The 27,847-nt window shown below is 38.8% G+C and overlaps 1 protein-coding gene across 7 annotated transcripts in view; it reads left to right on the top strand.

Moving 5' to 3' along the window:
• LOC128262157 (sterile alpha motif domain-containing protein 5-like) overlaps positions 1-27,847 on the top strand; it is a 161,720-nt gene that overhangs the window by 90,423 nt on the left and 43,450 nt on the right. The window contains exon 5 of one of the 7 annotated variants that reach the window (XM_052996323.1): positions 613-1,031. The exons of the other annotated variants lie outside the window; for them this stretch is intronic. Coding sequence (XP_052852283.1) covers positions 613-654 — 42 coding nt within the window. The 3' untranslated portion in view covers positions 655-1,031. Of the gene's footprint in view, positions 1-612; positions 1,032-27,847 lie in introns of those variants that run through there. 7 annotated transcript variants of the gene reach the window in all.

Raw genomic sequence — 27,847 nt, 5'->3', positions numbered from 1 at the left:
TTTTTAGCCGCCGCCCACATGAGAGATTTTCCTTTTTGTCTGTGCACTGTGCAGAGAAAGAGCGATTACTCCCCATGGATCTCGGGCTTGGGATTGGGATTGGGATGGGGTTTGGGATTGGGCTTTCGGTCTTGGCTTTTATATTGTTTGGGACACGTACGGGAATTTTCATTCGATGTCATTTCAATTTTCCTGTGCTCTTTTTTATGGACAACGCACCACAGAGACAAAAGGGGTTTTGGATTGGAAAAGATGCAGCTAACACAAGCAAGTCGACATGGGATTGCGTTGCTACCATCTAGACTGTATGTCTCTGGGCCTTTGTTTCGCCAATGGTCACTGAGCAACAAATTACCTGAGGCAGCTGACTGGTGGACAACTGCAAAACCGGAGAATAAGAGAGTGAACGAGTGAATGAATAAATTAATGGGTTGGCTTGGCTTGGCTTGGCTTGGCTGGGGAATGTGTGGAGAGTGCCAGGTTGAGTGACTGCTGATTGAGTTTGGACCTTTCCTGCTTGGTTTTATTCAACTTAAAATGACCTTAATGCAATTTGGTTTTTCAAAACAGCTTACTAATTTTTTTCCTGTATATTTGTTCTTTTAATTGCAGGTAAGCTCATTACGACAAAAGCAGCGACAGCAACAACAATAATAATAAATAATGTTAGCGTAAGTGCTTGTCTACTTTTCTACAATTTTAATTAGTTTTAAATGCAATTTAATGCATTTGTTTTTCAATGTTTTTTTTAGCCTTATTTTGGTTTGCCTAATGCTAAAGCACTTAGCATAATTCAGAGACAGATAGCTGAATTTAAATTTGAAAACAATAAATCATTTCAACTTTGTGATAAATGCCATGCATTATACAATGTAGATTAGTATGGGCGAATTGCTCGCATGTGTGTGCATTCCCACACAATTAGAAACGCATTAAATATTTCAAATCCTGCGCCAAATTGTGAAAATGTTTCCCGTGCTTAAAACACACATTTAGTTTTGTTTGGTTACGCTTGATTTTATTTACACAGAAAGAATAGGCTCTTAAACTAAAAAAGGAAATTTAAAATAAAAATTTTGTGTCGTACATCAATTTTATGAGTTCTTAGAATATCCATTTGTTTTGGCGACCACATCATTTGGGGAACCCTATTTTACGATCGACCATAAAAAAAATCTTACTTGCCAGCCACGGAATTTCGTCCCCTAGTTTTATGGCTAATTTTCAGTTTGTTTTTCCGTTTCCGCCCCGCGCATTTAAAACAACTCAATTTCTGTAATGTCCACGCCCCCAAAGATAGTTAAACGCCTTAACTATAACAATTCGAAAAAGAAACAACGAACAAAAATCAATCAATGTAAAACGCGGGGAAAGTTGCCTTACTATATAAAGCTTTAAGGCGTGTTTGAACTGTCGCAGCCACGCCCACTGCCGCCGCCTTTTCCGCCGATTCGGCAATCAAGCTCATTTATTATGCATTTTTCATATGACGGGTTTTCTCTGTTTTTTTTCGGTTTTTTTTCTGCAAATTCTGGGTAGACAATTTAAAATCAACCGCAGAAAAAGCTGCATGTCCTGGCTCTCAGGCTGGAAAATTCCGAAAAGCCTAGAGTGTGGGAACGAGACGAGAAGTAAGTGGTGAGAGTGGGACGTAGACACACGCATGCCAGAGTTGCCTTTGTGTGACAAGAGTGACAACCGACGGCAACAAAATCGATCGCAAAAATCCACGCACACACAAATTACCCGCATTTTTTGTTTATGGGAAAATTGAAATTCATGCAGAATACAGCCCTTCATCATCCGTGTCCATATCCATATCCATATCCATATCTGCCCGAATATATCTAGCTGCAATCCATATCCCTGTCGTATCGCTGTCATCGAATGGCCCCCTAACAATCTATCGATAAAGATTTTTATTGTTGCACAAATGCGGTCGCGAAAATATCACTGGAATTGAACTTATTGTTCTTTATTCCTTAAAATTATTTAAATTAAATAACAACATTTTTAATTAAAAATGATTACAAGATAAATTGGATTTAACGCTAATGTGTTTATATAAAATGGATTTTAGAAACAATTTTAAAAACTATTTGTAAAATGTCAAGGAAACTATTTAAAATACCTATTATTTTAAAAGAATTGCAGACAAAACATATCACTAACCATAAGTTTAGGCTTATTGAAATGCGTTGGCAAATAGTGGTGCTATTATTTCGACTATCAGTGTAGTTCGTTACATAAATTGTTTCTTTTTTTTTTTGGGTATGTTGAAGAGTTACAAAAAGAGTTTTGGCGAGGGTCGCTTGTTTACCTGGCCCCCTAAGGGTTGCCACATGCACATTTGCATATCGTTTCAAGTGCGAGCCAAGTTAAAGGGGTGGTGCTATGGCTGCGGGGGCTGAGGATGAGGTTGAGTAGGCGTGGCACTGCTTATCGCCGCAACACTTGCCGCGAACGGGGGCAAGTATTTCCGTTGCCTGGGCACGCTTGTTAGTCGAGGAGGAGCCGCTTCGGGAAAAAGAAAAGGGGTGGTAAATGGGAAAATGAGGTGGAGTTGCAAGTGTCAGCTCTGCGGCAGAGTTCAAGTCGAAGTTGCTGGTTTGTCGCTTAACGATTTCGTGTCATTTTTTGCATTTCCTTCTTGTGCCGTGGCTTCCAGTTTTATTTTATTTTCCACTCCCTCCCGGGATTTTCCTCCTGCGGTTTTCCGCTTCGAGTGTGCAACGGCCAGTCTTATCGCGTGCTACCTGTGTGGCACCTTCAGACAGCCACAGACTGGGCGAGAGTGATAAAAATTAAAGCAAAAAGTAACAAAAACGGGTAAATGGAAAAAATAATGTGAAAACAAGGAGGCTTCAAGGAAATTCATACTCTGGAAAATAAATCACAAAGTGGGAGAAGTAGCAGCAGCAGCAGCAGCAACTCGTAAATTTCTCTGGCCTCTTCGTGTACGTGTTAAAAACTTCTCACGTGTCAGTCGTTAGGATCTCGCAAAAGTGAAGTAAAGTCACAGGACTCGGGTGGATGTTCGCTCTATCTGCAATGCAGAAGATAACTTTTGCCAGCGCAAGTGTCTGGCATATCATTTGCATTATGCGCCCCACACTCCCAGGCTCGATTATGAATTTTTGTTATAGTTATTCAAATGATGAATGTGCCAAGAAAAGAGAGAGCCAGAGCCAGAGCCAAAAGCGTCTGCAATTAGTGGCAGGAAAGAAGCCGGCCGACCCAAGGAGTTTTGTCCTGCTCGAAGGAGTTGTCGCCGCTGCTCGTGAATCCGATCAATTAAAAAGCAACTTACGGATGCCGGTGGTCATGGTTCTGCTGCCGACTGTCAGCTCCTCCGGAGCTCTCCTTCGTGATTAATTTCAGTGCCCATTTGCATGCGCCATGGTGAATGATGCCATAATCCTTACTGGCTGCTGCTTTTGCTGGCCCTTCTGCAGATTCTCGCTCATTCTTTGCTGCTGTTTTAAGTAATTTGTGGCCTTAACTAGAGGTATTGTGATTATGTTAAGGAGTTAGAAAATGCAAGTCTTGAAAGTTGGAAAGCAACAAAAACAAAAAAAGTCTTTTAATGAGGATCTTTTGTGGTATTTTGGTTATTTATTTTTGAATAATAACACGGAATCGTCTACCAAAAATAATAAAAATATAATTTTAGAAGTCTCCCAACAAAAAATGTAATTTTGCTTCATTTGCTTTATTGTTAAAGAGCTCTTACAGAATATTACACTATAATGTATTTCGAAAGTTTTTCTATGTCAACTTCAATGATCAACTTATTAAAAATAATATTATTATTATAATTTAAAATTCTGAAAAAACTATAATTGCTTGCACAATTGTAATGCATTTTTAAGAGTATTAAAGAATTCGGCTCTTTCAAAAACATTCTCTTATTACTATTCATCCTGTTGGCAGGGAAAAGAAATTAAAAAGGCACGCCGCTCAGTCTCCGAGTTGCGATGGCAAGGATAAGGCTTAAGTGTCTGCCCGCACTCAGACTGCTACCTGGACCTGGAGTCCTGCGTCCTTTAGCTGGACCCGGACTACGTTGCAGTCCGCGCAGCGAGGAATATTACAAAAAACGTGCCAAACGTTTATTTAAAAGGATTTATGTGCGTTACGTGCTAAATGTGAAATAATAATTTTTCTTACTCATTCTTTTTATCATCGCTGGCTCGCTGGCTCGCTGGCTTTTTTTTTCATACCCTTTGCGAGTGCAGTGTTGCAGTTAGAGTGAGTGAGCGAATTTTCATCCCATCTCCCTTGCACTCTTTATCTGTGTGGGCATTAACTCAAGTCCTTTTCGCAATTTTTATTGAGCTGACTGAACGCATGAAATTTTTGTGGGAGAGAAAACCTCAACGCCTTTCGACTCGGACTTTCCAACTGAGATTTTTCCGGCTACAAGACTTAATTGCATTTCGAGTTGTTGTTGTTGTTGTTTTTGTGGTTTTTTTTTATCGGCTCCTTGTTGGTCTTGAGTGCTGGCCGAAAGGAAAAGTTTTCCCAGTTTACTCCGTAGTCCTCGCCTCCATTTCTCTGCGGCTGCCATTGCCAATTTCTAGCTTTCTTCGGGCAGTTTCTTTATTTGTATTGAAATCGAAAATGCGTAGCTGGGGAATAGCATAAAACCGAAGCGAGGAATTGGAATGGCGGATAGAAATTGGAAGAGAAAAGATGGGTGGTCACAACACAATGGCTGGGACACAAATCCAAGTCCAAGTGCAAGTTCTGGTCCGTGTTCATTTTCCCAGTTGGGTTTCTACTTATTATTATGTGCTCGAGCTCACTCTTACGCTTTGCCTGTATTGCCGCCTCTTGCTAGCACCATGATGCTGCCTCTTTCCAGGGCCGTCTGTGCGTTTGTTTTGCACCCCGCACGCATATAGCATAATAATTAGGTGGAGAGTCCTGCTGCCAGGCTCCTCGTCGTGTTAATGCGAGACTCCTTCTGTCTGACTCCAGTCAGACAAAGCGAGATGTATACGAATGGAAAGAGACGGCCAGTGGGATATAGAGTGAGATTCATGGGGTCACACTTTCCACAGTTCATTTTGCGGCGCACAAAGTTTCTTAATTTTTTCCTTTGCCTTTGTCTCTGGCAAATGGCAAACACGAAAAAGAGAAAAGTTTTAATATGATTTGCAGTCAGACTGCTGAAAATAATTAAAGCCAAGTCCGGAACATTCAGCCCCTTAAAGTCTATCTCCATCTTCTTCTTTGGGTTCCTGAACTTTACTTTAGTCATAACTTATGCATATGCATCTTGGCCTCCAGGAATTCAAAGGATAAGTTGGCGTGTGTGAATAGTTTTTGTCGTGGGTTCTTGCACTGAAATATATTTTAATTTAATTTAAAAATTATAACTACATCCTTTTATTTATATTTATGTTTAAATATTTGCTTTTTGTAAATTATGTCTTGTCTTTAATATATTAAGTGTTTAGTTGTTTAGTGTAATTTTATATTTATTAAAGTAAATTCTTTTTTTCCTTAAACATTTCCCCCATTTCATAAATCTCATTGTTTGCCTTTTTTGCTATTTTCCTCAAAGATTTCTTGTGACTTTCAACGATCTGTTTGTCAAAAGCAGTGTTCTTATTTTAATTTTCTTCCGCTTTCTTTGCGAGTGTAGACAATGTGCTCCTTTTTTAACTTTTCTTCAACTTTACTTTTTTGTGCACAACTTATTACCTTAAACTTGGCGAAAAGGTTGTTGACTGGCTGCAATTTGTTGACACAGACAGACGACTTCTAAAGTGGGTGTAAGGATATGTTCCTGAACGTGTGTGTGTGTGTGTGTGGATAGGTATATGTTTAAGGTGTGTATGTGTGTGTGTGAGAGTTGAGGCTGTTGTCCTTGGGATGTGACTCTTGGGCATGTGCATGTGTATAAGGCGCTTGCAAATTGAAATTCATATGCGAAAAGTGTGTGTTTTCCGCTCTTGATGTTGTTCCTGTCTTTTTTCCAGTCATTGCTCTGCATTTGTGGCGTGCATTAAGGAAAGTCTGGGTTTCTTTTGTTATTTTCATTAGCAAAACGCAAGCACTTCACTCCGTTGACCAAGCCCCCATTTCTCCATACTTCTTACTCATTCTCCGGACTCCTATCCTCTTTTTCTAAGAGTGTCGAAAGCTTTAAAGGCGCTCAAGTGAAAGTAATCTTCTGCATTTTATGTTTGTCTAATTCAATTAGGCCACAAGGAAATATATATAAAATGGGAGAAAAAATTAAATAAAACCACAAAAGCTGGGAGTTATTTAGAAAAAAATATCCAAACCAGAGATCAAAATTGAAGTTGCTTAAAGCCTTCTTCACTCTGGAATTAAGTTAAGTTGCTATCTCTTCCGCAACGCTGACTATGGCAATAAAACTTCAATTAAATTAAATAAATCTCTGTAAAAATGCGCAACTTTTCCATCAGTCCAGGGCGCCGGAGAGGGAGCAATCAACAAACAGCCTGCGGTCATCATTAAATGTCTAATTTATTTCAAAAACAACAACAAGAACAGAAGCAACAACTTGGCCGAACGGGAAAACTCAGTTTTTACAACAGGATTTTCCATTTTCCTTGGCTTGGCCAGCTCGTCGTCGTAAAAATTGATTTAATAAAACAGGCACGTTTCCATTTGAAGTGCTGTAAATTTTAATTTAGTTGTTGCTTCTCGCACAGCTGCGACACGCCCACACTTTTCCAAAAAGGGAGGCGGGCGGCGGGTTGGGGTTTGTGAAAACATCATCAAAGTGGAGAGGAAAACTTTGATAGAGATCACACGACGGCCTTCATTAACAATGGGGAAAGTGGGAAAAATGGTGGGAATAAAGGCAGAGGCGGCGGAACCGCTTCGACCGGAAGTGACTTGTAAACCATCCTGGTTGTCATTTATTTTGCTTTGTTGTCTTGTTTATTATTATCTCTTATCACTGCAGAAGTTCCACTTTAATGAGTTTTATCTAAGAGGTGGGCACAATTCACCCAGAATTGACTGCTATTTTCAAAGGCCGCGAGCTGTGAACGCAGCCAACGAAAGACAAAAAAAAAATGGTTGAAGGCAATCAAATGGAAAATATGCTACTGTTACTTTGTTATTTGCTCTTACCCCCGCCAATGGAATTTATGAATATTTATGAGTGTGACAAAAGTTTTGCGCGACCTGTTTAGTTTCGCTCCGTTGTTTATTTTATTTAAATGCGCCTTCAGCTATGCAATTGTATATTAATTCCCCCAGCTCAACTCACTGGAAATTCCCGCTAGACAGCGACAAATGCTAACTGACAAGACAATTTCGCTGGGGTTTGCTTTTGGGCAGAAAGTTTTGCTCGGATGGGATAGAATGGTTAGGATCCGTAGCAGCTGACAGCCGTGGCAACAACAGCAAAATAAATACGGCAACAGCAGCGGCTACAACAAAACTTGCCACTGACACACGTTGACATCGAATTATGCAAAAATGGCAAAAGGCGAATTAAAAATGCAAATTCCCAGCGACCAAAGTTGAAGGACACCCCTGAAAATATATACACAAAACTTGACTGGTGGGTTGGGAAATGGAAAATGGAACGAAGGAACGAGGAGGGTATAGTATGGTGTGTCCAGGAACTAATCAAGTCGGCGTGACAGTCGTCGTGGGCTGGAGGGATCCCAGGCTAGACATTATTTGATGATGCTTGAATTGACTTGGGCAACTCAAGTGGAAATATCACATTTCGACTAGGTTTGGGGGGAAAATATTGGCCAGGAAAATGTCTTTTCTTCCCAAAGTTAATATTCCCCTAAAACGTGAACTGAAATGATAATTGTTCGCTTATCTAGTGGAAAATCTTTTATAGATTGATTTTGGGAAAAGATTTAAATAAGAAAATCATCAGATAAAAGTGTAATCCTTGAGATATTTATTGGCTCTGATTTTATTTCATGGAGGATTGGAATTTAAATTAAAAACTGTTACCATAATTTACGTTAAATAAAATGATTTTTAAAAAAATCTATATCCTGTAGATTTACTCTACTCACAACAACAAAAACATTTTTAATTTTATTTTTCTAAGTGATTATTTTTAAACTTTGTATGCTTCATAAATTAGCCTTTAATATTAAATTAGTAATTCAAACCAGTTTCAGCGATTTTAAAATTTACAATATATTTGTTATTTGCCTTAATATTTGCAATTAATGATGCTTTTATTACTCATTTAATAATGCAAACTTAGTTAAATCGAGTTTGATATACAAAAGGGTAGCTTCCCCTCGCTGTCTGATCGACTTCACCTGAGTGAAAACATTTCATTATTTCTATTCATTGGTTTTAGTTGGCAGCTCACGCCTACGTTTAGTATGCGCTTTAGTTGAAATTGTTTTGCGGGTTGGTTTATTCATGTGATTGTCATTCGCTTACGCATGAAAATGCGCTCTGGCGTGCACATGAAAATAAATTGAAAAAATACCTCTGCTTGGGTTTTGTGTCGGCATCTTTTCTTCAGTCATCGCTTTGTCAATCTGTCGGTTTTCATATTTTCAACATTTTTCCTACAAAATAGCTTAACTGCCTGTGTCAGCTGCATGCGGTTGTGGTAGCGGTAGTGGTGCGATGTGGTGGCGCCTCTAAAACCCAATAAGTATGCAGTAGGGTTTGCCATTGTCAACTGCCTCTGATTGCTGGCTGAAATGCTGAGCTTCTTACCTGACATTACGTATACGCCATGCTGTGTCGCGGGGAGTTTTTATTGCTTTCGATTTTCATTTTGACTGCTCGCACGTGCCACGACACGACAAGGTTTTGAAGCGGGGCAACAAACGGGGAAAACCCCCGTGTCGGTTGTCCTCTTCGAAACTTTCCAGTTCGATGGCGTAAATTTTCTTTAAGCATTATTTTATTACATATTTCCCAGGCAGCAGCAGCAGTAGCAGCCGCCATGTCATTTTCATCCGCTGCTTGGCTGGGTTTGTTTTCGCTTTGCGTTAAATTCAATTTCCCATTTGCCACACATACAGTTCATGTAGCCAACTGAGGCTTTCCTTTTTTCCCTTTTTTTCCCTTTTTTCCCATCCGACACTCTCTATTTCTCCGCCTCTCGATATAAAGATATTCATTCAGCCTGCCACACGACTTCATTTTTGCATATATGTGCAGAGCAAAAGAAGCGGCAAAAATAAGGCACTACAGTGCGTTTCGGCACTCTAAGGATGGTTAAATGTGATTTAATATATAATATATATAAATATATGCATAATTTAAAATAAAGATGCTAGTTTACGTTTAAGTCATGTTTTAATGACATTGATTTGGGATTATAGGTTTTCGATTAACAAACAGTGGAAATAAAACATGCCGTTAAATTAAAAGACTTATGTAACATTCGAATTTAAGACTTTAGATCTGTGTTGATTCGCCACAAAAATAGAAGTAGAGAAAAGTGATTTAAAGGGAATCAAACTTATACTGAAAAACAAACAGTAAAACTTTGGCTTTGGATTTCCTTGTCATTTTGCAGCAGAACATAAATTTAATTTAAGAGACTTGGCTTAGTCTTATGTGGTTGAGTCACTACAGTTTTTACAGCTCAAAAGCTCCCTGTAGCTTAATCGTTTTTCTGACATCCCTATCCATACCCCTAAAACCCCTATTTCTCCGCCTTTCGACTTTATGCTATCCTTTCGTGTGTGTTTCAATGGCTTCCCGTCTTATCTGCAGACGCCATCGCTGCCGCCGATTTACTTTTCCGTTCGCCGTTCGGTTTTTCCAACAACGTTACAGGGGTTTTTCTTAACGGGTGGAAATTCATTGCAAATATTCTTGATTTTTATTGCGTTCGCTCGCAAGTGAAATTGCTTAAAATGTGTTTGAGTTTTGCTTCACTTTTTTCCATTTTTTTCTGGAATTTTTTTTTTTATTAGTTCTGCAATGCTAGACATTTCTGGCCTGTTATCCCAGTTCGTCCTTTTGGCACGCCAAATGCATGCAAAACAATTTGTTCGTCGCTTCCATTTTTGTTGTTTGTTTATATGGAATTCCTTTCGGGTTTATTACTTTGTTTTGTTGGGCTCTTGGCGAGATTTGGTCGAAATTCGGTCGGTTTATTTTGCCCGAACATGCAAACGCTTTAGTTTTGTTTTCTTTCTCGAAGCATTTCCCACATTTTTCATGTGCATTATCTCAACCGATTTTGACATAATTTATGTGGACAATTTTTGCCATGGTCTTCGGGATTTCTTTTCCTTTTTTTTTTGTTGATCAAGTGAGCAAAAATGTGCATTTAATTGTGACTCATTTACATTTTTTTCTCCCTCGCTCTTGGGCTGGCCATCATCCTTGAAAGGGTAACTTAGGGTACATAAAAATTCAACAAAGTACGAAAAACGATAAAGAAAAAAAAAACAGAAATACAAAATAAAATATAAATCATACGCACCATTTAACAATGGCAAAAGCTGCGCCATTGCCAATCCGCAATACAATGGCACACATAAAAAGCAGCGCAGCAACGTTTTCAGTATCACTTATAATGCCACGCCCCCACCGCCAACCGCCCCTCTTGAAGCTGCCATTTGCAACGGAAATCAAGTCGCACATGCGAAAGTAAAAATTCAAACAATTGTGAGTGGAAAAGGGAGCAAGGGGAGGAGCCAAGCCAAATACAAGCATTTAAAGTGAAATTCTGCAACATTTAACCCGGGCAAAGCCATTTGAAAGGCGAAACAAAAGGCAGCAAGCTATGTAGCTGCTGGAGGTAAAACAAAAATATATTTCTTCTTTCAAAAGCAATGAGAAGGTCAGCAGCTAAGCGTACAAACAGAAAAAACATCTAATGAATGTTGAAAATCAATTACAAAAGCGAAACAAAGCGAAATCGCAATCGAAACGGGAACAAAAGCAAAAGCTGGGAGAATAGGGGGTGGAAAACAGGAAAATTGAAAGTGAATATGCTAAAAGTTGCCCATGATGATGATGATAATGATGATGATGGTGTTCTGGGTCCTCAGAGCTGATTGTTGCCGCTCAATTGGTTGAAGGTTCGATGATGATAATACTGCCATTGCCGATGCCACTGCCCCAACGATTTCCGCTGAAAATTGCCAGCCATTAGAGGAAAATTGAAGAAGCTGGAGCTTCAAGCTTTAAAAAGAGCACACTTAAAAAAATAAATTTGAAAGTGCCATCCATTGAAATTACTTGATAAAAAATATCTACCTTTTGGATTACGCTATCAACAATTTCCACATTTTTTCAGTATTCATTCAAAAAGAGTAGTTTCAGCTGAGTTTTAAAACTTTTTTCTCACCATAAAAATGCAATAAGCAAAAGTTTAGTTAGTTGATATTGTGTAAAATAGTTTGAAGATAAAACTTTACAACTTTCGGTTTTCAATTTAGCACTTCGATGTTACTTTAATCGGTTTTTCGCAGAACTTTCTTGGCCAGAATACCAAGCTTGTACTTAAAGAAACGAAACCGGGGACTCATGTGGCAGCCGCAGTGGGAAAATGGGAAAATGGCAAAAGGAAAAGCTTGCATACTTGCAGGCTTTTCAATAAGCATAAAATAAGCAACTGCAGCGGAGTGGGCGAGCCTTGAGGGTTGAGTTTAATATAATGACACATTTTATGATTGCATTTGCTTGGCCCAGGGACTCAGTCGGTGCAGCTGGTCAATCTCACGTCTCACGATGGGACATAAAAAGTTGGCCAACCGAAGGGGAAGACGCAGCAAAGTCAGCACATTGTGCAAAAATGGAAGGCGTTGCCTAACGAGCACTAAGAACTGCTGGTCGCTGTCCTGTTTCGTCCTATCATTTTCTGCACTTGAAACAACTTTATAATTTTATAGATGACTCAAAGTGTTTACTTTCCATGTTTGTCTTTGGATTACAAACACGGCTGTTAGTAAAAGATTTGTATTATTTTTCTAGCGTCATCAATCTATTGAGATAAGCAGTAGGGCTTTCAATATTTAATTAAACTTTAACACAAAGTGTTTACTGATAATGTTTGATTTTTAAATACAAGGAAGAATATTAAGGCCTCTCTTACTAAATGTTGGTTTGTAAACTATTTTTATTGTTAATATACATATTATCAGAAAGGTTTTTAATATTGAATATTTAGTATTACAATTTGGTATTACAATTTTGTCTTTAATTTGCCGAGTGTATATTGCTATGTCTTTTCTGTTTAAGCCCTTTCCATCGATTGCTGCTTTTGAAATCTTTTCTCGGTGCTGCTGTCCTTCGTTTTTCTTCTGCCGTGTTCATATACACAATTACCAGCTAAGGCGATTTGCAAAGACACGGTAAAAACAAGAAAAACAACACCGAAATCAGGTGGCCTGGCCCCCTGCACTCAAGTGCTGTGTTATGCCATTGTCCTTACGCCCAGCCACGCCCCCATTTGTAGCACACCGCCCCCGCTGATTGTTTGACAATGTTTACAGGTGCAAATTTCAAAGTGAATTGCTTTTCTATCGCTCGGAAAAGTGCTGCAACACGCAGGCAACTTAAGTAGTTGGCTGGCTGTTTCCCCACCTCCAATCGTTCTGCGCAGATATTTTCCAGGAAAATTAGTTGCCGAACAAGGGGGCGAGGCGGGGGAAACTTGAAGAAAAGCCGAGCTAAGCGGATTTGTTTATGGCAGCGCTGCCTGCTCGTGACAGTTTGTCATACAATCTCAGCCATTAGGCTGATGCCACCTCAGGGATTGTCGCAACTATAGTAGAGACATGCTTCCCTGGCAATTGACAGGCCATTGTCGTTTGTTTTTTGTTGTCTCAGTTTTAATTGAATTCTCTACCTTTTCAACGGACAAAGGGCATTTATTAACAATAATTGCATTTTCACAGAGGGAACACAAGAAAACTGTCAGCAAATGTCCAAAACTAATTTATCAATAAATGAGCGAACAAGGCATGAAAATTGCTTTGGCTAACCATAAATGGTCAAGTGTTGGGTAAACACACACACACGCACACATATTTTTGGAATTTAAGTAAAAAGTTTGCAAAAATAATGAAGCACGGCCCTGGGGCAATGGAATGGGGTTCGAGGTTCAGGGGAAAATGCAAATTGCAAACAGGCGAGACAAACAAAATCCCCAAAACTAACCAAGTGGGTATCCAAAAAGCACACACTCTTCGCACTCGCACCCAGCAAAACAAACGGACACACCTAGCTGACCACAGGATCCTGACCAGCCAGGACATCTGTCTGCAGCAACCTCAACCCCAAAGTGCCCATCCCTCGGCCATCCTTTGAGTCCATCTCCATCTCCCCATGGCCAAAGCAAACGCAGTGGCACGCAAGTTTACAATTTTTCGAAAACCAAAAAATACAGTCAGGAAAAAATTCTTTTTAAATTATATTTGAATAAAGGAAAACTAAAAACTGGATTTAAATGGCAATAAACAACATTTTCCGGGTAAGTAAATAATATTTTTCAAGCTAAATAAAATAGTAATTTAAATAAAAATAAATTATTATTTTTAATAGCATTTGGCTTTTTTAAATTACATACCAATCATATTATTTTTTTGTTTAAGAATTTATAAATTAGTTTGTATTTATGAGAATGGCCTTACCTTTCTGATAATATGTAATAATATGATGAATTTTTCTCTAATATTGCCTTTTTTTCAAAAAATTGTGCTCAATTATTTTTAATTAGTGACTTAATTATGTGTATTTTTTGTTTTGTTTGAGGCCTAAGTTTTCGGAATTATTTTTTCAGTGTTTCCACACCTCCTTGTCCAGAACTGATTGCTCGCTTTGCTAGCCCTTTCCATTAGATTTGATCATCTGACTGGCTCACAATGAAATTTTGTTAAATTTTTTAGTATGTGAGTCTGGGTCTCAGTCTGTGTCTGAATGTGGATGTTGTCCCCGAAGGATTACCTGAGCTTTGGTCTGTTCCCGTGTCTGTCTGCCTGTCGCACAGTGGCTACCGTTTGCTGTCCGGGATTCCGTCGCGTGTCACGCACTTGTGATGCCCTCGTTTGCCTGTCAATCTCCCTGCATTCACACATCCAATCAAGGACCTTCTTTCTCACACACACACAGCCCCTTTCCGTATTCATGTTGCATTTGGAAAAGTGCATAAGGAAAGTCAAGTCAACTCTTTCACATTTCAATTTGGATTTTATTACTGTCTCACCTGGGCTCCCTTGCTCAATATGTACATATACCCATCTATACTTGACTCTGGCTAAAAGTTTGCTCAACTTGTTTTCAATAGTTTCCATTGAATATACATGGCCAACTTCCTCCACTCAGTTTTCCGTTTTCAGTATGCTCTGATTGCTCTTGGTCCGGTCTTATTGATTTCCCCGGCCTGACAGTGCGTGTCGAAATCATAAGACATTAAAGTCAGTTGTAAGACAGCAAAAAATTACAAACTTATATATATGAGGCAATGTAAAATATATTTCGATTTTAATTAAAGGTTTTAGGATATATATACATATAAATATATATATTTTAAATCATACAGTACTGAAACGCACCGTTCAACTTTATTTTATGTAGGTGGAACTTGCATTTCATCGATGCCTTTAGCTGCTGGCCAGAAATTGTTATACGGCCAAGACAAGTTTATCTACTCGAAACTTATTCAATCTCTAGAGAAATTATCCATTTGCCATTTTTGTTTAGCTGAAACTTAATTTGGTTATTGTTATTGCTGCTGCTGCTGCTGCTCCTGATTGCCAACGGATTTGAATTGCAAATTTGCATTTATGAAGCTAAGATTTTGAAAGCCAAAAATTCTAATCAATGCATTTCTCTCTCTTTTTCATTGCAGGTAAGAGCTGATTGATGAACGTGAATTGTTTTGCCCTCCTCGTCTTCCAGGTTTTTAAAATTTTTGTTTCTGATAAATACACTCATCATCTGGGCTTAGCCCGCGGTGTCAAGTGCAAGGTTAAAGATCATAAATCAGAACCCGAGGGCTAGCAGTTATTTTCGGAGGCTTGGAAATATAAATGTCCAATTTGCGCTGCCGGGAAGTTTTCCCCGTCGAAATGATTAACTTGATTTATGCGTGCGGCGACAAAGTTTCGAAGGCAACGCCCCTCGACTGCCAGGTGCTGGCCAAGAAAAGTTTCGGGTAAAAAATGGTACACAAAAAAAGGAAATGTGAAAAAGTGGAAAAAAAAATGGGGAAAAATACATTTGTCGCGTCGCGTCAGGGCGTTAATTTCTTGGCACTAACTTGAGGCTGCCCGAAAAAGTATGCTATATCACTTTTTGGTGCAGAGGTCTTTGCTTTCCTCTGCTTTTGTTTTTGGGAGCTGCAACTATAACAAGCTCCATTAGTTGGCCATGTCGTTTCGACAGCTGCTAGTCGTTGTCGTCGTCGTCTGGCTGCCAGTGGCCTCATTTGTTTTAATGTGTCAATTTGTTGACTTTTCCTGCTGTTTTGCCCCCTTTGAGACCTAAACTGCGGAGGAGCAGTCCATTTTTTTGGGAGGTGTTCCAACATGAGGCCACCTGTAATCTGTCATCGGACGCTTTAATAAGCGTTTAATGTTTCGGGCAAACAAACTGAGAAAACCCAACAAACTTTTGATTGGCAAAGGTATTTTTTTTTCTTATTCATTATTTGCATGCTGAAAAAGTTATTAGTCTTATGTGTTGACATGTTTCACGCCTTTTGAACTTTTACTTTACGTTTTCGATGGAAATACACCAATTTAGCTTGGGGATATTTATATGTAGCTGAACCGAAAAACCATAAATCAATTATTGATAGATGGTATAAAGAAAGTTATTTGATTAACTTGATTACTTTGTAAGATTTCCTAAATTGTTATATGAAATCATGATAGCTTGTTTTAAATAAACTGCGTTTATTGCTTATTACCTTGAAAAAGTTTCTGCTTACATATTTCACGCATTTCTGGTTTTGATTTTTATGTTTCCGTAAGGAAAACTTTGACGTAAAAATATGCTCTGGCCCTGTTTATTGATGCTCTTTGATTAAGTGTTAAGTTGGAGTTGGATACTTTGAGGGATCTTTAAGACTTTCAGCTGCCATATCTTGTTTCGCATTGTTTAAAGCCCACTTAAGGCAACCATTTCGCCTGATTTACAGGTCATATATTCTCCTATGTGTTTCTGTGGGGGATGTGGGCTCCATTAAATTTTTTATTAAGTGCAAAATGAAATTGCCTCACTTTTGGCCCCCCATTTGTGCAACACCCCATCGCCTGCTGTCTCTGTCTTTTGTTTTTGTTGGGGCTTAATGCGCTTTAAGCCCGCTGGAACTTTGGTGGCCATTTAAAATTTGTGCCGACATAAAGCATAAATTATGGCGTTTTGCCGGGGACTTTCGCCTCTCATTTTTCCCTTACCTCTTGGGCGTTCAACAAGCTCATATATGTGCGTGTATGTTTGTGTTTGCTGAGCATATGGCGAACATTTTCCTAGCAGTTTTCCATCAGCTTTTTTCCATCGTTTTGTTTATGTGAAACTAGCGCATTGAAATTGCATTTTTAATGCGCTTATTAAAATGATAAAGTGGCCGCCGATACCCCTGCTAATTCTTCATAGAAAGCTAGACAACTATAGTTGTTGTTAAACATGTGTGTGTATACTATATACGTACACGTTGGTCAACCATTTTGTTGGGTCATTAATGTTGTTGCTCTGTTCTCTGTATGCATTACAATAAGCTTCCGTTTGTTCATTCGCCTTTTTTTTGGCAGTCGGGCAAAAGGTAATTAAGTTGCAAATGCCGCGCGTAAGTACATTAAAAACTAATTGCTGCTATCGTTATCGTTACGGTTGGGCATTAACGTTACGTAACGGTAACGTAGGGCTCATTACGTTTCGCTTGGCTGCACCCAAAACATTTAAAGACTGCAAATTGCCCTTTAAAATGTGAGGAAACACTGTTAAAGCTTTAGACTTTAAGCTTTCAAGTGGTTTTTTGGAGCAAATTAAAACTATTTCAGTAAAAGAGATTAAGATAATCCTACATATAGGACTGTAATAATTTTGCATATCAATCCTCTAGGCAGCAAGATTTCAATCCAATTTATATTCTCAATTTAAATAATAAAACTCGATATCCATCTTATAAATGCATTTAAAAAAGTGTGCAAATATTCCACCTTTTTTCCAGTTTTATTTTTAATTCAATCGAGATCATTTTGGCGTCATAATTTATTTATACCAATTAGACTTTGCCCTCGAGGAGTCCTGCCAACAATTCTCACTCCTCGCCCGTGACTCTTTAGATGATTGTTCTGTATCCTTCTCAAACGGTTGTGTTGTGCTGTGCTGTATTGTGTGGTGCGGTGTGAGCTTTGTTTTGTTTTCTGTTTTCGACCTTAATTTCATTGACGCGCCCACATTTTGCTGACATGGCCGCAGACACTCACCCGCCCACTTGGAAATACGAACACACACGTAAAAAATTTGTTTGTCCTCACACTTGAGTGCCAGCCACAGCCGGAATTTCGTCCTTTTCGCCTCACTTTCAGTTTGTTTAGTTTCTTTTTTTGTTGTGTCGGTATTTATTCCTGGTCTTGTGTGTGAGTGTGTGTGCTTGCCTTCGTTTTTTTTGTTTTTTTTGTTAGTGTTCCGTCGTTTACATTGTCTAAACAGCCGGAGTGCCCAACAAGTGTACTGGTCTTTGGCATAAAGGTGTATATCGTTCTGCAGATCTCACACCCCCATCCCCGCACATATATATATATATTTCCCCGTCTATTCCCATCTGAATCCCCCTTTTCATCGCACTCTCGGTAGCTTCTCATCTTGCTGGAAAAGTTTTGTTGCTTGTTGTTTTTTTTTCGCCATTGCGCACTTTTTTATGATTTTCAGTTTCAGTTTACCACCCCACCACAACCTTTGAGTTTCTCGTATGTGTAGGTGCACTGCAAAAAAGGGAGACAAAGGGGAGTTAACATATAATTATTTGAAACAAATTTGTATTTTAATAATAAATAACTTAAATAAGGAGCTAAATTGTTGGGGTTATAGCTTATGTAACCCTTTTAAATTAAAAAAAAACTTCTGCCTGAAATAATTGAACTAAGAACTTCACTGTTGAATTAAGAACTTCACTTTTTCTATGTGTAACAAATATATATACATATACGGAGGGCTTATACACCCCCTGCTGATTTCGCCACGCGTTGTTCATTTAATGGCGTTGATATGGTTTTATGACCTTTGTGGCCTGTTACACATACGCCCCCGAAAATTGCATTGTTGGCTTTATTTTCCCCTTCTCCCTGCTTCTGCTTATTTTATTACATTTATTTTATGTTTTTTATGATTTTGTGCTTTTGTTTCTTTCGTACTGTATGTTTGAGTGTGCCGAGTTTAATTTTCCTTTTTCGCCCAGCATCACCAAGGAGTCATAATTTCTAAGTTGATTTTCTTGTTTTCCTTCAGTGAAAATACGAGGGTGGCAGCCATAGGCTTTTAAAAATCTTTTTATATTTATTTTTTTTTATATTTCATTCCCTTTAAATGCATTGAATTCAAAGCGATAAAGTGCCAAGTGCATTTCTGTAAATAAAAATGCAATTGGATTTTGCTCCGCTGCTGTTTGCTTATGTTTGTCATCGTATTTCAAATGTGACAAATTGAGTGGTTGCCCCGACGTAGCCCCATCTCGTGGATGAAACACCTGCAGCCAGGGAAGGTCCATGAAATTTGTTTGCATTTTTAAAAGAATCATTTGGGGCTGGGCGAAATCGAGATGCGTTTGGTTTATTGATGCTAGACGGGAAAAACCGCAAAACTGTAAAGGGTGAAAAATATTTAGGGAATGAGAAATGGGTAAAATGCTGAATAGGCAACTTGAACTGGGGTTAAGGTGGTATTGGTATGTTTTATGCGGTTGCATGTTAAAACATTTTTAACCAAATAAATGAAAATTTGAAATATGCCTTAAAACATTAATAAAAGAGTTTTAAACTAAAACTTAGTTTATTTTAATAGTTTTATTAGGGTATGTCTTTATTTAAATATTTGAGCATTATAACTTTTCTTGTCGAAGTAAATAGATAAATTTCAAAGCGAAATTTATTGATAGAATTTTGTGCTTATGAAATGTGCCTGGCACCATTAACCAAAACCGATTGCCTTTTGCGATGGCCGGCAAAAAAAATTTAACGCCCGTCTATAACTTCCGATTAACCTCTTCCACCTGCCCCACTCTCCCGGTCGGCCATAAATCCACAAAATTGACCCGAAATCGTGGAAATCGTTGATTTATGGCTGCGAAGCAGACAATTCCATCAGGAAATTGCGTGACTGTTTAATTGAAATGAGTCGCAGTTCGTGAGTGCCGCGGCCGTAATATGCAAAACGAGGACCTCCATTTAGGAGAAAAAAGGCCGTGTACTATAGTAGACCCAAAGGCAGACAAGCCAGACAGTTTATGGCCAGAAGAAAGCCCCAAGTTGACTCGACTTGACTGACTCGCCTGCGACTCGAGCGTGCTCCAAAATTCATGAGCCACAAAAACGCATAAATATAAAGTTTTTTCCCTTACTCTTCTTCTCTTGCTATTTTTTTTTTTTTTGTATTTTGTGTAAGACACGAAAGTGGCACAAAATAAAAGAACCGAAAATAAAAGTATAGGCCAAAAACAGAAAACGGGGAGGAACCAGCTAGCTAGGCAATTTTGATGAAAATTATGACAATAATTGTCATTAAATCAAAAATGCTCAGTAATTGTCTCATAAATTTACTATGCAAATTGTGAGGCACGGCCATGAAAATCGTGGGAGAGAGGGAGTGGGGAAAAGAAGGGCAAAGGGACCAGGACCAGGACCAGGACCAGGTTTCGTGTTGGACTTTGCAAATTTTACGATATCAATAAAAACGTCGACAATATAAACTTTACTTCTGGCTCATGGGCACTACCTCCTTTGGGCATTAAATTTGTATAGCATATTTCTAGGCGCACGTTGGTTTTAGTTCTCGTTGTGTTTGTACTTGAGTTTGTGTGTTGGCATGTTTGTTGTTTAGAGCCCAAAACGAGCGCGCACAGCCACAAAAGTTTTTACGATGCCTCATAAAAGCCGAAAGCCGAACTGGCCAAAAGGACTCACTCCTCCGCCCGCCTCCTTCTAAAACTTCTGAAAAGGTAGCAGCGCGCCAAGTTGTGCTGCAAAGGATTAGATAAGAGGCATAAACCCGATGGTCCGTTCTTACCTTTTTATGCCCATGCACTTGTCGTCGTCGTTATGTGGGCGCTCGGCCGGCCCAGTCGGCCCCAAACGGCAAAGAAAAATGCAAATAAAAAACCAATATAACGCCTTTAAAAAAAGAAAGCAAACAAACCAGAAACGAACTTCACACAGAGGCGATTTAAAGTTCGACGCCCACAAATTTGCACGAGGTCGAGAGCGTCGGGAGCATGCCAAAAGTGGGCGGTGACCACAGGAAGCCGCAAAGTGGCTTTTTAATGCACAGCAGGAGCAACGACAGGATCAACAGGAGCAGTCACTGCAGCAGGAGCAGCAGTAGCAGTAGCAACAACGTAATATACGACCAGAAACAGAAGCAACAGCTAAAGTAACAAAAGTAGTGGCAACACTATTAACACCAGCAGCAGCAGCAACATTAACGATTAAAGGAACAGCAGTAGCTTGAGTAGAAGGATTTGCCAGGGCAACAGGCGAAAGAGCAGTCATTTAAAGGAATAATAGTATTTGTTGGAACAGAAGTTCCTTTAAGTTGAAAAATAAATTGTATCCTTTAAAATGTCCGCAGTTTACAATATGTTTTAGTAATTGCTTCATGAAACCATCTCTTAGTCAGAAAGAAAGCATCAATATTTTAAGCAACATTGACAACAGAAAGTAGTAGCAGGTAAATTAGTAAATGTAAAAGGTAGCTTACAAATGCCACATAAATGTGCAAGAACCGCAGTAAATAGCAAAGGGAATTTAAAGCGGCATAGCAGAAATGTTAACAGCAGCAAAATCTGAAATATATGGCTGAACCTGCACACACAACGACATGCAATTTTATAAAAATCAGCCAGCAGCGGGATGGCTGAAAATCGGGTGAAAAAAAACAATCGCTGAAATTGCTTACTTTGCTGCCCACAAACACTCCCACATAGTGTGTGTGTGCACAGGAGTGGTTAAACAGGAGTATGTAGTCTGTTGTGTTAATTTAATTAAGGCCGTGTTTGTCCTGCTACAACGCAACAAATTAAATACACATAGTTTAAAGTCGATGGCAAATAGGGTTTCACGAAAATTCCTCAAGGTCGATCTCCTCAAATGTTTATTTTATGTATAATTCAAGGCTTTAAAAATCCGAATTCAAAGAACCAAATTTCAGCATACAAAGTGTTGGTGGTTGTTTTGGCCAAACAAAGCCATATGTTGGCCAACACAATTTGGACGCTTCATTAATAATTCAACAGTGTACGTGTACAGCAAAGGGCCAAAACAGAAACCTTTTTCCATCAATAGCCAAAATGTTGCATATCTTTGTGTGGACTATGCCATATATTATGGTTGGCTAGGTCAATCCACAAAAAACTGGGACTAAAAATGTGAATTTTGCTATGATGGTCTTAAACGAAGAGGACATACTCTTTACTACTTTAAATGAGGCGATGTAAAAAAACAAAGAAGTTGTACAACAAATAAGTTTGTATGCTGGCAGATTTATACTTGTGTGCTTGAGTTCTTACGATTTGTCCCATTGATTGCAATTGGTATTTATTTATAACATCCCCATAGCTAAGCTACTCGTTCTCTATTTAACTATTTTATTAAAAGGTAGAGTTTAGACAACAAAACCAAGTGATTTATGAATCGGGGCTGCCAAAATCAAAGGGAAACTCAAGTGGCTGTATTATCTCTCATTTTTCCGTTGAGTCGCAAACACCACCATCCTGTCTCTTATTACTTTAGACAGCTTGAGAAATTATTATGTTTTGCTTTTAGCGTGATTGAAATGAAATTAAACTGCTTGCCATGCACGCGTTTCAGTCGTCTGCCAGCTGCCAAGGACATGTGTTGACATAAACAAAATTAAACGGGAGCGACAAACAAAAAAAAAAGTATTCTAAAAAATGAAGATAAACTAGAAGACAAAGTTGATGGCGCCAACAACAAAAATTTCATTTACAAAATGAAAATTTAGTAAGAGGCATAAAAAAAGCACCCTAAACATATTTTCTCATGTTCGTTGAAAATTTGCGTATATTTCTCTAAAGGATCTTAATCGCATGTGCTTGGGCTGCTGACAATTTGCGCGTCTTATTTATGGACAATTTTTTTTTTATTGTCAGCTGCATTGCAGCACATATCCTTGTACTTATACTCTTATTGTGTGTGCTTGACAGCAAAAACCTTTTAAATCCTTGTTAACTTCTCTAAATGCTCAGGTTGCTTTTTGAAACTCCCTCTCTCTCATATTAACATGTATAAAGGACATTTATATTGCTCGTGGGCTTTGCTTTGTGTCATCAGCAGCGGTATTTGGATGGAAGTAAAAAAATATAAATTGAAAAGCATTCGAGAAAAGGTTTTTCTTCGTTTTATTTTTTTTTTCTCTTCTTATAAGTGAACTGAAATTATGCTGATTGTTGGTTGAGCTTGCTTGATGCCTGGAGGAGACTTTGGCAAATCGAAACAAATGAGTATGGAAATCGCTTTTTAGCTGCTAAGTGAAAATTATGTGTGCAAAGTCTCTAGGGGATTTTTTGGGAGAAAGGCACCCCATGGGAGAAGATGAAAACAGACAGTTTAAAATGTGAGGCAAAACGCTCCAGAAAGAGAATAGGGAAAATGAAAGCTTAACCCTCACTAGCAACTCGTTGAGCAGCTTTAGTATTATCTTTTTTCCAGCTATTATTCATTCATTTATTCTGGGTTTTCATTTTGATTGCCCGCCAAATCTATGCAAATTAGCCAAGCTTAAGACAAAAATGGTTAACAAAATGGAAGAAAAAAAAAAAAAAGAAACAGTCCTACTTATAAGGCATTAAAAAATAGTTGGGGGCTTAGATGACCATGAAATGCAACTGCCAATCAACAGTTTTTCAGCTTTTCTCTAGAGAAGCTTAAGTGTAAATGCGGCATATAAATGAACTCATTAAACCTGGCAGAAGAATGGCACCCAAGATAATATTTATGGTATTTGAGAAATGTATTTTTCATTAATTTGAGACATTTAAATATTTACACAGCAGCCGGGCATAATTAATTGTTTGGCCTTCAAGTGGCTGACTGGAAATTTTTCACTTGGCTGGTAAATTATGCGAATGGTGCCGCATTTCACACTTTAAGCTGACAGCTGAAGGAGGTGAAGCCCGGGAAGGTGAAAATTTATGCAACGAAATTAATTCCATGCAAAAACAATTAAGTTAATTTAGCAAAAGGCGTGGGCGGGCAGCGGGCAGCTCGGCGCCAAAAGCGCAACAGCAGAAAAATCAGGCTCAACTGAAATATAATAAACTTTTTGGAGAAGTCAGGGGCGTAGATGGATTGGGCAAAAGGAAGTGGGAGGGACGTTGTAAAATGCTTTCAATTTCCATTGCCATCGCCATTTGGCATTGCCATTGCCATTGCCATTGCTGCTTGTTTCGCCTGTGTGTTGTAATACAAACGCAATTAAAACCCGCTGAAGAGGCGCAAACAACAGACAGCCGCGAGTGAGGTGGGGTGTTGTAATTTAAGAGGTGGGTGGATTGAGGGTGGTAAAATGCTGGTTGAGCTCCGGCGGGAAAATGGGGAACAGGATCCAGGAGCCAACAAATGAAATGAACGAACAGAAAGCGAGAGAAACGACACCGTAAAACATTTAAATGCCGAAAAATAGACAAAAAAGAAATGGAATGGGTAGCAAAAGAAGGGGATGAGAGGGTGAAAGGCGGAAAACGGAGAAAGGGGCGAGGGGCGCACAAAAAAGAGAAAGGCCGTGCGAGCGGAATTTCGCTTTCAAATTTGCGTTGGCGCGTGAAATATACTTGCAAATGTATGCGTATATATTTAAATGTGTGTGTTTGTGTGAAAGGATTGCGAATTTCACAGTCAATGCATTTAACGTTTCGCAAATGAAAAGCGGGGGGAGAAAAATGTTAACAACCAGTGTAATTTTACAGCTGAGCTCGAACAGGGAAAAGCTGGGAATATCCCAAAAAAAAATTTAATACACAGAAAAAAAAGGAAATCTTTGGAATTGCATTCATATTATCGGGATTTTAAATAAGTCCTTAAACATAAATACTTTTTCTTGAACGATTTTCTTGGGGCTTGCTGGATCATTTTTTTTTTTAATATTTTAGAACTTTAATATTTATTTATATGTTAAATATGATAGACTAGTATACAAAACTAAGGCTGAATAATAAAAAAGGCGAAATACATTTAAAACTAAATTTCATTCCTATATGATTTGACATTTAAGTGATCCCAATTTCTGACTGTGTAATGAGACAGCCTGAACTAGATAAGAGAACTTATCTCATCTGCTGATTGTTGTTTCATTTATCACGCAAATGTCAAGATCCGCTGGCGCAGATCAAAATGAATAGCGAAAAAAATACGTTTTTAATTGCATTTCAGTTTTTACCACCCTCCTGTTGAGGTGTTAAGTGGCAAAGAGTGATAGAGATAGAGAGTGAAACTGGAAGCCACCCCCGTGGGCGTTTCAACATTGACATTGACACAACCCCTGGAACACTACCACCTCTCCATTGCTCCTCCTTTTGCAATCCTCCAATTTTCAGCTGGCCAACTCACAAGCGAGCAATAAATTTTTCAATGTCATGCGTATCTATATAAAACAAGAACAGGAGAATGTCCTCGAAGAGGCGGAGTGGGTGTTTGGTATCGTTGCTAAACCCTTCGCCCTTCGTCTTTAGACCACTAAGCACCCAAACAGCAAAACAAACTTCCAATCAGACCCAAGTCAGTCAACCACCCACCCATCCCATCTCTATTTTGGCTGCGACTTTGTGATAAATGTGCTACAGCTTTTTGTCTTTACTTCATTTGAAGTTAGCTTGGCCAGCTGGAATCGGTTTTTTCATCTCCATCTCCATTTCCATTTCCCGCTTTTACCTTCCCCGAAGTTGAAGTTGTGCTTGCTGAAAGTGTTGAAGCAGCACTTTGGCAGCGCATCAACGCCAACGAGCCCCGCCCACTTTTACCACCGCCTCTCCGCCCCTTTTCCACACGCCCCCTTCCATTCTAAGGCCAACGGCATGTTTGCTTTTTTATCTGCGTTTTGCATGTGACTCCGACTGTAGGAATCTTGAGCGTAGTTTAAGTGATGCCCTGAAAGAGGGTACTTTAATTGTGAACAGAAGTATAATGGCCTTTGAAGTTTAATAAATTATTTGGAATTGATTTTATTGCTCTACAATGTATGTAATTATAAATATATTTACCATTTGAAATGGGTCCTAAAATCAGCTGGTTTATTGCGTACATAGTTTATGTCTACATATTTCTTAGCAACCTCTGACTTTTTCCATTCCATGTTGTTTAAAATCGTTTCAATAATATCTTTAAGAAGGAACCAGTCTTTAAATATAAATATTAATATTTTTTTCTGTATTATAATCAAAATTTTGACAACTATTTAAAATGTTGCTTTGATAAAAGTCTACTAAACTTTGTTTTGAACACTAATATTTCTTTGTGCTAGGGGAGCAATTATTCGGTAGAGTATTAAAAACTTCAACCTTTAAGCATCCCCTTTTGTGTAGTGTTTTGTTTATTTTTTATTTTGCGCACAAGTTACATTTTTAATCGCGCCTTTGAGACTTCATTAGTGCAACAGCAGCCGGGAGAATGAAGCAGCGGCACGTAGCGAAGGGAAGTGAGGGGGAGGATGTAGCGAGACTGAAACATGTGCGACGTTGTTTCAAGTGCAGCTGATGCTGATGCTTATGCTGCTGCTGCTAGTGCTGCTGCTGATGTTGCTGCTGATGGTTCCTCCGCTTTTAGCCCCTATTATTCCCAATCCCCCAACAGTTTCATTCTTGTTGTCTGCCAAATGGCGCATGAAACACTGGCAAAGAAGAGCACTACTATCAGCCTTTCTCTTTCCCCCTGGAGTACTGCCATCTCGCTCTGCGACTGTCTGGGCACTTGGCTTTACTTCAAGTGTTGTCTCTGCTTTTCGCCGAAACCCTTTCTCTTTCTCGCCGCGAAGCTTTAAATGAAGAGTGTTTGTCTTGAGCTTCAAGTGTGGCAGGTTGTGATTTTTATTTAAAACTAAGCAAACAACAGTAATGGTCATAAACCAATCAGTTATTTGGGATCTTGAGCAATTTATGGCTGATATTTGCTCACGCACTTGACATGACATTGGTGGGGGTTAAAAATATGACACACCATTTTACCGCCAGAAACTCACTTAAAACTCGGGCGGCCACATGTCGTATGCGTGTTACGTGCCTTACTTGGCAAAACATAAAATATGCATAAATTCCAGCATATATTTCACGATTCGTTTCGTTTTGCTTCACTCTTGTCTTTGTTGGCGTCGAGTCGTAAAAACTCAACATCAGCCAAAGAATTCAACAGAAAAATGTTTTCTATATACAATATTTTCATTTCATTTGCAGCTTATTGACAATTGACATGAAATTGCCATTCTCCTCACTTGGCTGTTGCTTCTTTTATGCTTTTGTTATGCGACTGCAAATAAAGTAATAAAAGTTGAAGTAAAATCACAGCCCCAGTAATGAAAGCATAGAACATGCAACATTTTGTACAACATTTTCTCGATTTTTTCTGACTCAGTTCAAATGACAAAATTGACATTTTGCAGCTGCTTAACCCTCTTTAGCCGTGAGTGATTTTCCACAAAACGTTTTTTATCAGGTATTCTTGAGAAAAAGTAAAAGGAAATAGTTGGGATCACAACTATGATAAATATTTGCGTGGTCTTTGGGTAGTTGGTTCTGCAACCACCAACAAATTGGGATATAGCTTTATAACGTGTCTTTGAGTCACCCTTTCGTTTTTTTTCCTTACTCAGTAAAGCCCTTAAATCTGTAGACTATCTATCTATCTGTCTCTTCTCTTACTGATTTCCCTGATTTCTTTCTCCTTTTTCCTTGCTGTCATGCGATATCTGCCAGCTTAAAAAATTCTATTGCCACTCCTCTTTGATATATATCAAATCCCAGCAATCTGCTTGCCACCCAACTGAAACCGAAGAAGATTTATGGTGTCTCAAAAAAAAAAAAGAAAAATCAGTAAGTAAACAAATTCTGTTGCCTAGGTGTCATGTAGCGAATACAACAATTTGTAAATAATATTTTTAAATTGAAATCCAAGACTTTTGACGGGCATTTTCAATCAGCAAACTGTTGCTACTTTTCCAGCTCCTTGGGTGTTTATAAATCATGTCTTCGTCTCGCTCGTCTTGACTAACTGGCTAGCTGAAGACATAATTAATTAGCTTTTAATGCTCCTCCTGCAGAGACAAGAGATAAATCCCTAGCCAAGGAATGCCGCTGGCAGTTTGGTTGGAGGACAGAGTGCATTTAGTCAAACGGAAAATGATGCCGGCAAATGCCAAGGAAGTAGCAGCAACAACGTGGTTGCTTGTGAATCTGACAGACAGACATATATGCCGTATCCTTTGTAGACATTTCGTTAAAAGTTAGCACAGAGCGCACTGCCAACAATCAAATCAAAAGCAAACAATGGGCAAAAATGTAAGAAAACATAACCAGAGATAAGCGGCTTCAGTTCAGGCAAAAAAGATGGCGACAGACGGAAACGCAGACGGCAAAAATACAACACAGAAAAAAGAAGAAAACCCCAGGACGAAGGACAACCAAAAAAAAAAAAAAACAAGAACTGCTGGGTGAAATGGGAGTGCAAATGTC

Source organism: Drosophila gunungcola, chromosome 3R (genome assembly GCF_025200985.1).
Source record: "Drosophila gunungcola strain Sukarami chromosome 3R, Dgunungcola_SK_2, whole genome shotgun sequence".
Taxonomy (NCBI): Eukaryota; Metazoa; Arthropoda; class Insecta; order Diptera; family Drosophilidae; genus Drosophila; species Drosophila gunungcola.
This window is presented reverse-complemented; position numbering and strand designations above follow the sequence as displayed.